We start from the raw sequence: 14,444 nt of genomic DNA on the forward strand, positions 1-14,444 counted from the left end.
GATGTGAGGCTCCCAAATGGGCAGGGAAATGTTTTACCACTGGTGAGACACCAATGAGCTTAAAAGCTGTGTCCCAGTAAGGGACAGGCTCGGTGCCTGCCCAGCAGAGCTGCCGTGACGGTCTCACTCCTCGCCCCACTGCCACTCCTGCTAACAGGAGCCTGGCACAATTTTGTGTCACCCTATGGTTACGTTTGTGCTCACTGGAAAGAGAAGCTTTGAAGGATGCTGTGGCCCCAAACAGTCAACCAGCTGCTGCTGCCGCTGGCAATGGAGAGGTGCCTAAAGGGCATGAGCTGGCGTGGGTGGAGGGAGCATCATCAGGCACCTGCCCTGCAGTCCTCACTCCCGGAGAGAGACCCAACTCATGCAGCAGAGATGCTCCCATCACCAGGCTGTGAATAAAAAGCAGCACCTTGTACCCAACTGGGTGTCCTGCCTGGTGGGACAGTGGGAGAAGTTTGGATGCGGCAGCCAAGCAAGGAGGGTGGAGGGTGCACGGGGGCTGCTCTGCCTGCAGGGCTGGGAAGTCGGGCAGTGGGAGAGGGAGTAGGTCGGTGAGCCACTTGCCAACTGCACTGCAACAAACCTGTCTGAAATAATTGCAGTGTGGATGATGGTGGGATCTCACTGGAGATTTTAAATGCAGAGTCTTTTGGAGCCAAGCAGTAACAGCATCACCTGTTTCGTCTTCCCCCATCAGCAGCTAGTGTTGGTGAACAATTAAGTTCCTTTGTAGCCCTTTCACTTTCCTTTGCAGCGCAATAACAGAAAGTCAAGCTGAGCATGGCAGGTTTGCATCTGGTTCCCATGAGGCCATATGTTTGCATGTGAAAAGCGCAATTTGGCCCCTTGCACCTGCCAGGGCTTCTCCTGGGGAGGCCGGGATAAACAGTGGTCAACTTTTGGGCACAGACCTTCAGGATCAGGGATCATTTAAAAATCTGCCTGTGCTGGTTCAGCCACTGTTGCCTCTGATCCAGCTGAGGCTTAAGATGGTGAGCTTGGGTGGTTTCACTGCTTTCTCTTTTCCACCCCACCCCTTGCAGGAGGGTTCTCCTAAGTCCTTGGAGCCTCTGGCCTCCCTCACCTTCATGAACACCAGCGTGGACTGCATGCCCCAGGGGCTGCACCCCACCATCCCTGCCCTGGGGACCCTTCTCCTGCTGGGCTGCATCCTGCTGAACGGCATGAGCTTCTGGGTGTTCTGCTTCCGCATCAAGCAGTGGGATTCAGGCACAATTCTGCAATTCAGTCTGGTCCTGGGAGATGTCCTGATCATCCCTGTTGCCCCACTCAGGATTTCCTACCTCAGCCTCGGCAACCAGTGGCCATTTGGGGAGTTTCTCTGCCAGTTGGAAGTCTTCCTGCACAGCATGCACGTGTACAGCAGCATCTATTTCCTCACACTCATCTGCATTCACCGGTACTTTGTTGTTGTACGATACAAGAGCAAGTCTGTCTGGAAGAAACCGAGCTTCTTGAGAAAGCTGTCCTTGTTCGTCTGGCTCATCCTCTTTGTCCAAGGGCTGCCTTTCTTCTTCCTCCTCAAGACTTCAGTTATTGATGGCTCAGCAAAATGCCTAAATATTCATCAGTCTGAGTTGTCCTCTGTTTACTACTTCTACAATACTGTTTTGGTTGTGATCTCTTTCTTCCTGCCCTTTGCCATTTCCATGACTTGCGGAGCTCTGCTGGGAGCTGCCATTGCTAAAGCGGCAAAGAAAAGCTCCAGGGGCAAAAAGATGAAAAGCAAGTCTCTGCAGATGATAACAGTGTCTCTGGTGATTTTTGCCATCTGCTTTGGTCCCTTGCATATCTGCAGGACCATTGGCGTCATTGTGAAGTACTACGGCATGTCTTGCAAGCTCTTGCACCAAGTAGAAGTTGCCTACTACATCAGCTGGGTGTTCACCATGGCAAACACCTGTCTGGATCCCCTGATTTATGTGTTTGCTAACGACAAGTTTAGGAGGAGCTTTGCTGACTCCTTTCACAAACGTTGGGGCACCAAGTGACTGCGAAATGTCCAGGAGCCACCCCAGACCTTCCTGGAGAATCCCGTGGGGTGACTGCTGACGATCCAGATCCCGAGCTTCCTCCTCCTCCTGTTCTGTCCCAAGTCCCCACAGCTACCGGTGGCAGTGCTGCAGGAGTTTCAGGGTTTCTGTGTGTCCCTCCAGTGTTATGGGGACGTGTTCCTGCAGGCAGGGACCCCCTGAGCCCTAGACACTGCCAGCACCCCGGGTGGCTGCGTCTCCCAAATGTGGGCTTCTTTACACTGCTGAAGTGGCCAAACCCCATTGGTGCAAGGGGGAAGCAGGAGGAGAATTTACACCTAAAGTCATAAATCATTAGAAAGGCCAGTGAAAACTGCCATGAATTTCCTGCCCATCAATATTTTGTGTTTTTTCTTTTCCATCAGGAGCAGGGTCTGTGCAAGCGCTGAGGCGAAGAGTGGGCGGGTCTGAGCCCAGCACAGGGGAAAATATCCCACGTCCAGGCACCTGGTTGTCCCTTGGCCACCCAGAAGTCAGCATCTCGCCAGCCCTGGAGGCAATCCCCACCTGAGTGCCGTTGTGATGGGACCAGACACACTTTTACCCATCAGTCGGCTCTTTCCAGATGAATGTAAAAGGTGACAAATGTTGAGTCATGGATGAGCAGCACAGGAGGGAGATGCATGGATGGGGAAAGGTGCTCCATCATTCTGGTAGGAAACACGAATTTAGTCTGTTGGAAAGTCCTGAGAAACAGGAGTCTAGCCTCATCCCCAGAAACTTTGGTTTGAAAGCCTGCAAGCAGCTACCTCCATCCCACCCTTGGTGGCAGGTAGGGAAGAACAAGGCCTCTTAGAAGGGTATGGGTGGAGGATGCAGAAACCTGGAGACTAAATTCGAAGCCTGTGCCCATTTTGTTTTGGCATGTTGCCTGGTTTGCATGAAGTTGAACGTGAGACCCCTGCCTCCTGCCTGCTCCCATTCAACCCTCCCTTTACCTTTGTGGCGGGGAACCAGCCTGGTCGTCTTCTCCTTCCTCCACTGCCCTATGGAGATGAGTGCCTGAGCACTGGGAGCCTGACGGCCCTGGGAAAAGCAGCTTCTCTTTTCAGGTGCTGGAGAGTGGCCGCTCTCTGCTGCTTGGGGAGGGAGTGGAAGATACTAAGCTGGGGACAAACCTGGTGAGCTGGGTTGACTGAGGTGGAGGAATTGTGGGAGGCAGTGTTTCTTGGGCTGGCCAGGGTTTCTACAGATCGGAAATACAGTATAACTTTAAAAAAAAATATAATTTTTTGGAGTGGAGAGGGGGTCCCATAACCCTGTGTTTCACACTGGAGGACGCAAGGGGGCAGTGCTGGGGGCACTGGTTTCATGAGCTTCAAACTGGAGTTTCACAATGGAACGTGAAGTGCACTAATGACATTACAGAGCCGTAATGTCGTTCCCTTCAGCGTTGTGTGCTCCAGCCCTTCCCCTGACACCATCCACCTCTGTGCGAGCAAGACCCAGCCAGGCAGAGCGGTGCTGGGTACGTACCGGTCACCTTTGAGCAAGTTTTCGTGTTGTTATAGTGCTGCCAAATGTGGGCAGCAGAGCCAGTCCTGGAGCCAGGGGCCAGAGAGAGGAGATGTTCTTCTAGTTAAGGCAACAACCTGGAAGTTCAGGGTTTATTTTCAGGCTTCACTTTAAACTTACTCCATGAGCACGACACAGGATCCATGTTTTGCTCCTCCATCTCTCAGATCGGTCTAGATTGCCTTTTCTGTCCTGCCTCTTTCAACTGAAAACCTACGGTTACAGACAGTAGCTGTGATTTGCCTTTTTTGTCACCAAAGCCGGGCACAGAGATCTTGGGTTTTGTCTGGGTTTTCTGGAGAATGCTGTAATATGTGCTGCCAATGTGTTTATCCTAGAAACCGGTATCAAGGGCAGGGTAGAAGAGACAGAGACGTGTTTTCTAACTTGGTTTTTCTCTACTAATTAATTCTTGGACTAATCCCCACCCACCTGCCTCAGCAGGGGTTCCTGCAAAGCTTAATGGAATTTGCGTCTATAACGCACCTTGCGAGCTCAGAGGAAAGGTGGTGTTCCCTGCTGTTCGTAACACACTTGATGGATAAATCCTGTTGCAAAACCCAGGCAGGCTGCAGAGCCCTGTCTCATGGAGGCACGTGGGTGGCAGCAAACAGCAGCTTGGTTTCGGGCTCTTGCTTAGAGGAGGAAATACTTTTGTGTTATTGATTTGATGCATAAATAAGGGGACATTTGTCTATGTCTGTGGAGAAGGTGGTTGTCCCTGTCCTCAATCACAGCATTTGTCAATGTGCCCAGCAAAAAAGATGAAGCCTTGTGTTTCAAACCCCGGGTGAGCAAGTGATGGGGAGGAACTGAATGGGGATAATCCCTTTTTATTCCACCAGGGAGCATAACTCTAATGATTTTGGTGCTAAACACTTCTCCAGGTCACCCTCCTATTCTTAACTAACTTCCAGTTAGTAATTCACTCACGACAACCAGCTTTAAAACCCACAGTTGTTCAGGCAACTACAGATATGGAAAATAATCAGGAACTAAAACATATCTACAGTCCTGCAAGCGACTACGTCTCATCCTACATTTAAACCCCCAAACCTACCCTAAGCACCACCACAAATCCTGTTGTCTTTCCTTGGTTTCAGCAGTTCCTGTGTATTTAGTAACTCCAGTAAAGTCATCCCATTCCAGACATGTTTGATTTGAAGAAACTTTTGGGACTATGGTCCCTATTCACTTGCTATGAGGAAAATGATTTTAAGGTTTTAATATTTTAAAGTGATTTTCTTATGCCTTTCTGAGATAAATGTGTGTTTATAAGGAGCATGACCATACCATTACTTAGTTAAATACAGATTATTGCCGCTCAATAGCTGCATCTTTACTGGATCTGGCCCCTCACCCTGAAGGAACAAGACAAGGGGTCTGGCCAAAGATCCAGTCCACATGGCAAACACTGGCAAAGCTGGTTCCTAGCTTTGAGCAAAGATGAAGATCCTGATGGCTTCAGATGATGGACCTCCGCCACTTTCAGGTTTCCAGATCTTGACACCATCTTTTCCAACTTGATTTAAACAGACGTTGGTTCCCCCCAGCCTCAAGGCCTGGTTCACCCCTGAAACGCAGCCAAGGGCTGAGATCAGAAAATGGGGATCAACCAGCTCTCCATAGCTGGGCAGAAGGGGAGAGGGAAGCCTGAGCCCAGCAGGAACATGACAGGCTATGGCCGGCGGTGAACAACTCATGTCCAGTATAGTTTACATGTGGGAATTGCTGCCCCAGGCTGACTGATCCTTCACCCACCCAAGGAGGTGGATTTGTGTCACCCATTCTGTGCAAACCGGCGCGTGTGAGCACCGTGGAGGTTGCTGACACTCTCATAGGGCCACGATGTGAGATCCCTTTTATTAAAAATGCACAGAAGCAGCTTGTGATATCTATTAATATTCCCTAGATAGAGATTTTTTTGAGGCAGGGAAGAGCCATCAGCTCCTCACTCACCGTGCACGTGGCAGAGCTTTAATGGGACAGACTGTAAAGGGCTTGGTTACTGGCTGCGCTTTTGTGAATGGCAGTGACCGAGGGAACAGGACTTATAATCCTATTATAGGTCTCCTATATCCTCCTGACTATTTGGAGAATGGCTGTTGGTGGTGCTGTGATGGATCTAAACTGGGCTTGGACTGGGAGCCTGCTGCGGCAGGGCTGTGGGAGCACGTGCGGTGTCCCTTCGGTGACTTGAGTCCTTGCGCTCACAAGTGAGAGGCAAATAAGCAAAAGTCTGACTTGAGTGTTGCAGCTGGTTTTCTGTAGAGAATGATGATCTTCTGGAAAAGCTCTGGTGAACCCAGGCCCAGAAAACCACCATGGCACCAAGTCCCCCTGTATGACCTGGTAATATGGAGGTCCTGATCCCACATTGATCCACTAGCTTTTATTTTAGATTTTGGTATTTAAGGTCGCCAAGCAGCACAGCAAAGGTGGTACTGGGAGAGAGAAGCTCGTTAAAAGACTATAAACCATGGAAATGTCTTGGAGTGCAGGCAGCTGGTGCATTTCCATGGTGTGGCTGGGTTCAACCTTTGGATTAAGCGAGTGGTTTCTTCCCAGAAGACACCAAACCCAAACCATGTGTCAGGCTTGGCAAAGTACAACGGCACTCCGTTGAGGTTTGCGCTTTGTAGTTTTGCGCTGTATGATTGTCCTGGTTTGTGCGTCACAGGACTAATGTCTCTTCTAATACTTGGGAAGACGGCACTTTTAGAAGACTCTAGTATCTGAATTGGTGAAAATATTGACTTTACAGCCAGCTATGGTGTGTGGGTTTCAAGGTCTTGGTGTTTTCGAGCTCACCAGGTGCAGGGATGAGGAGCGAGATGCGGACACTTGACCCAAGCTGCCAACAGCGCTATTTTGTACCATGAAAGTCACATTCGCTATAAATTAGAAATCTTGCTGAGTTCTCTCTCTCCCTTGATGGCTGCCATACTGAGAACTCCTTGCCTCGGTGCCGGAGCCCTGAGCCCTTCCCTTCCTTCTGAAGCCGCAGTGTTCACAGTGTCCCATATTTGATGTCACTGCTGGGAGTGCACAGCTTCCCACTGATATAATTGGCTGAGTATAATCTTTGCATATTCTGTATTGGTATCAGGATCAATATTGGTTCTTTGGTGCTATTAATGTTAGTTATCTAGTTTTATTCTATTAAATCTGTTTATATTTCAGCCCCCTGGTTTCCTCGTTTGTTTTTTTTTTTTCCTGATTCCTCTTCCCAGCTGGGAAGGGGTCATCGGGTGAGAGAATAATTGTCTAAATGACAATGCATCCTGGGTTTCTCAAACTGTAGCAATGGTGCATTGCATTGAGGTTTGCCTCGTATGGGCTGCAGCACACAGCGCATGCGGGAGCAGAGGTGGTCTAAACAGGTCCTAACGCCAAGGCTAGAGAGCCACCCTTAAATGTTTCAGAAGTAAGCTTTCACTTTGGGTGCAAACACTTCATTCTGCAGATTCCCTGGTATTCCCACAACCCTTCCTCCACCAGGGAAATATCAGCCTATTTGCATATTAAAAAAGATGCTGGATGATGAACCGCTGAGAGGCTTTCTTATGAGGTCAGAACACTTCTGAGCATTGCCAGCCCATGGGAGGAAGGAGTCCCTGGGTCTGGCTGGCTGCAGCCTTAGGGCTGGGGAAAGCCCACAGCTTTGCTGTGCTGCGCAGGGCTGAGAACCTGTTTCATCCATCGCATTAGGATGCTGGCAGCACCAATCTGGTGTGTGGGCAGCCCGCACTGACAAAGCCTGCTTGCCCTGCAGGAACAACGGCCACTTATGCACATTTTTAGCTGGTGACTTACAAAGGCTCTTCCTGTTTATAAGATGATAAAACCTAACCGCAAGCTGGATGAACATGACATGTCAAAGCTCACCTCATCCCCCTCTGATGGAATTTACAGGATGCTGCCTTTACTTGGTGCTATTGTGAAAGCTTTATTCGTCTTCCACAAGTGGTTGACACGGGAAGGGAGATCTAGAGGTCATCGAAGCCCCCGCCACTGGTCAGAGAGGGTCACCAAGAGCTAAAGGTCCAGGATCGTGTCCTGGGCAATGGACCATGTCCGTTGGTGCAGCCACTCTGCCACCAGATGGAACTTGTAGGCTTGAGGAGGTGTTACAGTCAACATGCAGCTAGCGTGGCCCAAGGTAATGGATCATGTCCATCGCTCCAGCCGCTCTCCCACCCGGGGGACCCCGTAGGCCTTTGGGCCCAGCGGAGCTGGGAGGAAAAGAGGGGCTGAGCACCCAGAAAATGGGGAGAAAGCAGCTCGGGTGGGGGTAACAATGTCTTTATTTGGTGTTAGACTGGATTTTTGAGGACCGAGCAGAGCCCTCTGGTGCCCGGGGGTGTCGGTACCTTTCCCCGCTGTTGGCCCGTCCCTCCTTTCACCCTCTGTCGGGGCCTTCATCTAGCATGGGCGGCGCGGTGCCTTCTTGGCGGGTGCGGCAGGGTCCTGGCAGCTGCCCGCCTTCCTCTTGAGAGGGCGCCGGGGCCCCCGACGTGAGCGGCCCCTGCCCTGGCTGGCAGCAGAGGCAGCGGTCGAGGTGCCCGGGAGCGCCTCTGCCTCGGCTGCGGCAGCGCTGCTGGAGGGGGCTGGTCGGGGCGCAGGAGTCCCACCCCGGGAGGCCGCGGGGCTGGTGCTGGCCTCAGGGCTGAGCTCCCGTTGCCCTTGGTAGGCCACAGAGTTGGAGCTGGCCCCGGAGCAGCACACCTGTCCCCCTCGGATGGTTCCCTGGCTGCTGCTGCTGACCAGGCAGATCTCCTGTCCCTCCTGGAAGCCAGCGGAGCTGGTTCTGGCCACCACATCGCCCTCCTTTCTCTCCTGGTAGGCAGCCCAGCTTATGCCGGCCCCGGGGCCGCGCTCCTGCTGCCAGCTGAAGACAGCAGCGCTGGTGGGGACTGTCTCGGGACTTTCCTCCGACCTCCTGGCAGCACGGATCACATCCTGGATCAGGATCTGGTGGGCTGGCCTCATCAGCTGCTCGGCGGTGAAATTGATGAATCCTTGCACGAAGACTCTTGTGCAGACTCCCATGCTGGCCTGCAGCACCTTGACCAGGTTGTCTTCGTGCAGTCCGTAGACGGGCAGGGCGTTCAGGATCATCTCCACCAGCATGAGCGCCAGGGGAGGCTCGTCCTCAAAGATGCGCCCCAGCTCCTGACGCAGCCAGGGCCGCAGGAGCCGGGGCAGATGGGGGTGGTCCCTGAACAGCCCCCCCCAGACCGTGGGGTGAAGGCCGCCCACCAGCTCTGCATCCCAGTTCCACAGTTGCTGTACCCGGGATGCTTTTGGTGAAAGCCCCTTCTCTTGGGTGCTGCCCAATGATGCCGCAGTTGGTCTGGCGGCGGCGTCTTCAAGAGGGTGCCCCTGCAGCAAGTGCCAGATGGTAGCCACCCTCCTCCTGCAGACGAGGCACTCGGCCTTGGTCTGTCCCCCCCGCTGGACACAGCTGTAGCAGAAGCGGTGGCCACACGGCACGGGACAGGTTGTGTTGTCCCAGTTCCCATGGCACAAGGGGCAGCGGTCCTGTGAGCCTGTGGCCATGCTCAGCGGGCGCTGCAGTGGTCCGGGGAGAGCTGTTGTGGACAGACGCCTCCTCCTGTCCAAGGGGGCAGCGGCGGGTGTCCCGCTAGAAGAGGAAGAGAGGCCACGGTCAGTGCCTGGCCCAGGGAGGGGTGGGAGAGAAGCCCAGGTCCCTCGAGAAGGAAAGCCGCCCCCCTCCCCAGGGTGAAGTTTCCCCGCACAGCTCACCTCTGCTGCGGCGATCGCTCCTCCTGGCTGCCCCGGCTGCCTGAGCCAGGCAGGGCTGGGACAAACCTGCAGTGGGTGTGGGGACGGGCACGGGGAGCTGCAGCCACCAGCTCCCAGCGCACCAGCCCAGCACCGAGACAAAGTCTCTCTCCGCGCTCCAACCTCGCCAAAACACTCAGCTGCAACGCGCAGGCATGAGCCGGCCGGCAGAGGCTGGGATCCCGAATATAAGCAGTGAGGCGGTGATGTCACAAGGCATCACCGCATGATGTCACAGTGCGTTGCCGGGGGATGTCACCATGGGCCGACATTACCCGCGGCGCTCTCCCCAGTCCCGGCACAGGCCTCAGGGCTCACTGCACCGTCACTGCCCCCTCCGGCCCCCACATCTTCTGTCGTGGGCTCGGCATTGCTGCTTCATGCCCGGCACCGAGGCCTTGGCTGAGGCTTGCCAGAGCCCCGCCAGTTGGCTTTGGCCCCAGCTGGCACGCGTCTCCCGGCACACACAGCCAGAGGGTCCCTGGGGAGCCCAGCAGGAGAAGAAGGAGCCCAGAACACAGCGCTCGAGGGCTGGCCTCCCCGGTGATCATCACCTGGAGGGCCCCTTCCCTCCACCTCCTGGCAGCACTTTCTCCAAGGCGGCCCAGGTTGCCACCAGCCCGCTTAGCAGCAAGGGCACGTTCCTGGCTCGTGTGCAACTGCTGTCCCCCAGGTCCTCTTCTGCCAAGCTGCTTCCCAGCTGGGGGGCTCCCAGCATCTACTGCTGCTTGGGCTTGCTCCTCCCCAGGGGCAGCACTTTGCACTTCTCCTTCTTGCTGCCCTTCAGGAGGTTCCTGCCAGCCCATGTCTGCAGCCTGCCCAGGGCCCTCCGGATGGCAGCACGACCCTCTGGGTGTCAGCCGCTCCTCCCAGTCTGGTATCACCAGCACAAATTTCTGAGCGCACGCTCTGCCCCGTCATCCAGATCCTTAACAAAGACGTGAAAGAGGACTGGACCCAGGATTGCCGGGAATGGCCCCTGCAGTACCCAACCAGTCACTGAAGTCCAGCTGCGCTTTGTGCCACCGATCACCACCCGTTGGGCCCAACCGTTCAGCCAGTTCTCAACCCACCTCACTCTGCTCATCCAGCCCCCACAGCCCACCCAACAGCTCACAGCCCAACAGCTCAGGCTCCAAATCGCAAATTCAGCTTTGAATTGACGGAGGGGATGAGATGCGTTTCCAAGTGTGTCTCTGCACCGAAAAGCCCTGGAAAACGGACTTGGGAAAATCTGCACGTCTGTGGTGGAGGGTTACTTGCAGGGAGCCAGGGGCTGGAGGCTGCAGGGATGTGTCCCTTGGCACCTGCAAACCAGGAGCTTTGTCGGGGCTTTTCCTGCTCCCAACACCAACACAAGGGGCTTTCAAAGCTCCTGTCCTGGGGAGAGGCCCCTCGAGCAGGCCAGCGCCTCCGGGGCTGCTTGCTGATGGAGGCTCACACAGAATAAATGTTTGCACGAGGTATTTGTGTGCAAAGAAGCCTTTGACTGTTGCAGGCACCGCTTTTGGTTTAAAAACCCCCATTCCCGGAAACCTGCCCCACCGGCCTCTGTTCAGCCACGCGCCGGGCTGGCTCGTGGCACCCGCTGGGCTCCGTCCCACCAGAACTAGCACAAAACTCACCCAAATCCCCTAATCCCCTTCTGCTGGGAAAGGAGCGATGGAGGGCTGCCTCGCACCTGCGTTTGTGTCTAGCAGAAGACAAGGTCTCTTTGCTGCCCGTTATGAGCTGCAGCTTCCTTCTGTGGGGGCACCACTGTGGCCCCAGCACCTCCTCCAGCCCGCAGCAAGGCCTCATCGTGCTGTGCCCCAGTTTCCCTGCCTGCCCTCCTCTGCTGAAGTTTGTCACCCAGCCCGAGGATGGAGAGCTGGGGGAGGGATTTCTGCCTCTGCTGAGGAAAACTTTGGGGCTGGGGGTCCTGATGGCATCCCAGGCCGTTCCTTGGACTCAGGAAGTCCAGAGGGCTGCAGCAACCTTCTCCCTTCCTGCCTGTGCTGGGGAAGGGGTGTGCTGGAGGGTGATCATCCCCTGCAGCTGCTGGGGAAGGTGTGGGTGTGGGCTGGAGGGTGATCACCCCCCGCAGCTGGAGGTGCTGCCCGAGGGCACTAAGCCCAGGGGAGGGAGCAGCCCAAGGATGCTGCCTGGGGCTGGGCAGGGCTGCGAGCCCCTGGCTGTGAGCAGCAGGACCTGGCTGGTGAGGCCAGACATGGTGTTCCTTTGGCTTTCTGCAGAGGTGGGTGATGTGGGGAGGGTGAGAGGGGTTGCGCGTGGGGCAGCTGGGGCTCAGCCAGCAGTACCCCAGGGGCCTGGCACTGTCCCCCCAGCCCCAGTGGGGCTGTCCCCGCGCTGGCTCCAGGTGGTGGCTGAGCTCCCCAGGGCCACCCAGCACAGCCTGCAGCCAGGCGCTGGTTCCTGGCCTCCAGCCTCCCTTCTTTTTCTAGCTCTGCTCCCAGGGAGGCTGGTGAGGCCGCCAGGGATGGAGAGTGTCTGGCACGCGGGCGAGGGACCAAGCGGAGCCTCCCCATCCAAGGCTGACCTTCCCCCATTGGCCTCACAGGGTTTGGAGCAACCTGGCGGGCCGGGGCTTGGTGGTGCATCTGGATGGCCATGGGGTGTCCCTTCCTCAGAGGGATGCTGTGGGCAGTATCGGTCTGGCCGATGTGGGTCCCGCAGCTTTTCTGTACTCGCCTCAAATGACAAACACCCCGTTGCTCCCAAGTGCAGCTTCGTCCCTGCAGCATCCCCCCCTGCCCCTCGCTGCCTCTTCTGGGTGAGCAGCTGCAATTACAGGGGAGGGGGGGAACTGGAGCCCCAGCTGCATCGCTGACAAAGTCCCGGGAACCAGGAGAACTGGAGGGGGGTTGGACTAGATGATCTCCAGAGGTCCCTTCCAACCCTAGGATTCTATGATTCTATGGAGGCAAGACCTGAGTCGGGTGCCTCTCCGGCCTGGTGCACTAAGGGTGACAGCAGCCACAGCATGGAGAGTGGCCCCAGATGGAGCAGCACTGTGCAGGGAGTGACGTGTGTCACCCACCTGCAGCTCGTCCCCCCGCATAAGGCCGCGTGTCCTGGCCATGCCTGAGCTCCATCGGCCACTCTGGGAGGGTGCTTCCATCTCCCTGGAAAGCCTTGCGGTACGAGTTATCCCTCTTGATGTCCCCTGAAAGCAGTTGCTTCTGTGCTTTTGTTGCCTTTGGTTTGAAAGGAGAAAGCAGTCATGCTGCGTGGCTGGCTGCAAAGCCGTAACAGGGCACCAAGTGTGGGGAGTGGAGCCCCTCTGCTGAGAGGCCAGGCTGAGAGCGTTGGGGGTGTTGAGCCTGGAGAAGAGAAGGCTCCGGGGAGACCTTAGAGCCCCTTCCAGTCCCTGAAGGGGCTACAGGAAAGCTTGGCAGGGACTCTTGATCAGGAAGGTAGCCTAGGATGAGGGGGAAGAGTTTTAAACTAAAGGAGGAGAGATTAAGCTTAGGTAGTAGGAAGAAATTCTTTACTCTGAGGGGGGTGAGCCCCTGGCGCAGGTTGCCCAGAGAAGCTGTGGCTGCCCCATCCCTGCAGGTGTTCAAGCCCAGACTGCACAGAAGTCACAGGAATCGCAGCCGGGTTGAGGTTGGAAGGCACCTCTGGAGGTCATCTGGGCCACCCTCCCTGCTCAAGCAGGGCACCCGGAGTTAGATGGCCAGGCCTGTGTCCCGGGTAATGGACCACGTCCATCGCTCCAGCCGCTCTCCCACCCGGGGGACCCCGTAGGCCTTTGGGCCCAGCGGATCTGGGAGGAAAAGGGGGCCTGAGCACCCAGAAAATGGGGAGAAAGCAGCTCGGGTGGGGGTAACAATGTCTTTATTTGGTGTTAGACTGGATTTTTGAGGACTGAGCAGAGCCCTCTGGTGCCCGGGGGTGTCGGCGCCTTTCCCTGCTGTTGGCCCGTCCCTCCTTTCACCCTCTGTCGGGGCCTTCATCTAGCATGGGCGGCGCGGTGCCTTCTTGGCGGGTGCGGCAGGGTCCTGGCAGCTGCCCGCCTTCCTCTTGAGAGGGCGCCGGGGCCCCCGACGTGAGCGGCCCCTGCCCTGGCTGGCAGCAGAGGCAGCGGTCGAGGTGCCCGGGAGCGCCTCTGCCTCGGCTGCGGCAGCGCTGCTGGAGGGGGCTGGTCGGGGCGCAGGAGTCCCACCCCGGGAGGCCGCGGGGCTGGTGCTGGCCTCAGGGCTGAGCTCCCGTTGCCCTTGGTAGGCCACAGAGTTGGAGCTGGCCCCGGAGCAGCACACCTGTCCCCCTCGGATGGTTCCCTGGCTGCTGCTGCTGACCAGGCAGATCTCCTGTCCCTCCTGGAAGCCAGCGGAGCTGGTTCTGGCCACCACATCGCCCTCCTTTCTCTCCTGGTAGGCAGCCCAGCTTATGCCGGCCCCGGGGCCGCGCTCCTGCTGCCAGCTGAAGAAAGCAGTGCTGGTGGGGACTGTCTCGGGACTCTCCTCCGACCTCCTGGCAGCACGGATCACATCCTGAATCAGGATCTGGTGGGCTGGCCTCATCAGCTGCTCGGCAGTGAAATTGATGAATCCTTGCACGAAGACTCTTGTGCAGACTCCCATGCTGGCCTGCAGCACCTTGACCAGGTTGTCTTCGTGCAGTCCGTAGACGGGCAGGGCGTTCAGGATCATCTCCACCAGCATGAGCGCCAGGGGAGGCTCGTCCTCAAAGATGCGCCCCAGCTCCTGACGCAGCCAGGGCCGCAGGAGCCGGGGCAGATGGGGGTGGTCCCTGAACAGCCCCCCCCAGACCGTGGGGTGAAGGCCGCCCACCAGCTCTGCATCCCAGTTCCACAGTTGCTGTACCCGGGATGCTTTTGGTGAAAGCCCCTTCTCTTGGGTGCTGCCCGATGATGCCGCAGTTGGTCTGGCGGCAGCGACTTCAAGAGGGTGCCCCTGCAGCAAGTGCCAGATGGTAGCCACCCTCCTCCTGCAGACGAGGCACTCGGCCTTGGTCTGTCCCCCCCGCTGGACACAGCTGTAGCAGAAGCGGTGGCCACACGGCACGGGACAGGTTGTGTTGTCCCAGTTCCCATGG

The 14,444-nt window shown here is 56.4% G+C and overlaps 1 protein-coding gene across 1 annotated transcript; it reads left to right on the forward strand.

The window, feature by feature from the left end:
- Window positions 1-995: 995 nt before the first annotated feature.
- LOC309679270 (P2Y purinoceptor 2-like) lies at window positions 996-2,018 on the forward strand (the record flags this gene model as incomplete). The annotated part of the gene is made up of 1 exon (XM_082492549.1): window positions 996-2,018. One exon carries the CDS (start codon window positions 996-998, stop codon window positions 2,016-2,018), a length of 1,023 nt encoding a protein of 340 aa, XP_082348675.1.
- Between the last annotated feature and the right edge of the window lie 12,426 nt (window positions 2,019-14,444).

Source organism: Vanellus vanellus, assembly GCF_965231255.1.
Source record: "Vanellus vanellus genome assembly, chromosome: 18".
Lineage (NCBI taxonomy): Eukaryota > Metazoa > Chordata > Aves > Charadriiformes > Charadriidae > Vanellus > Vanellus vanellus.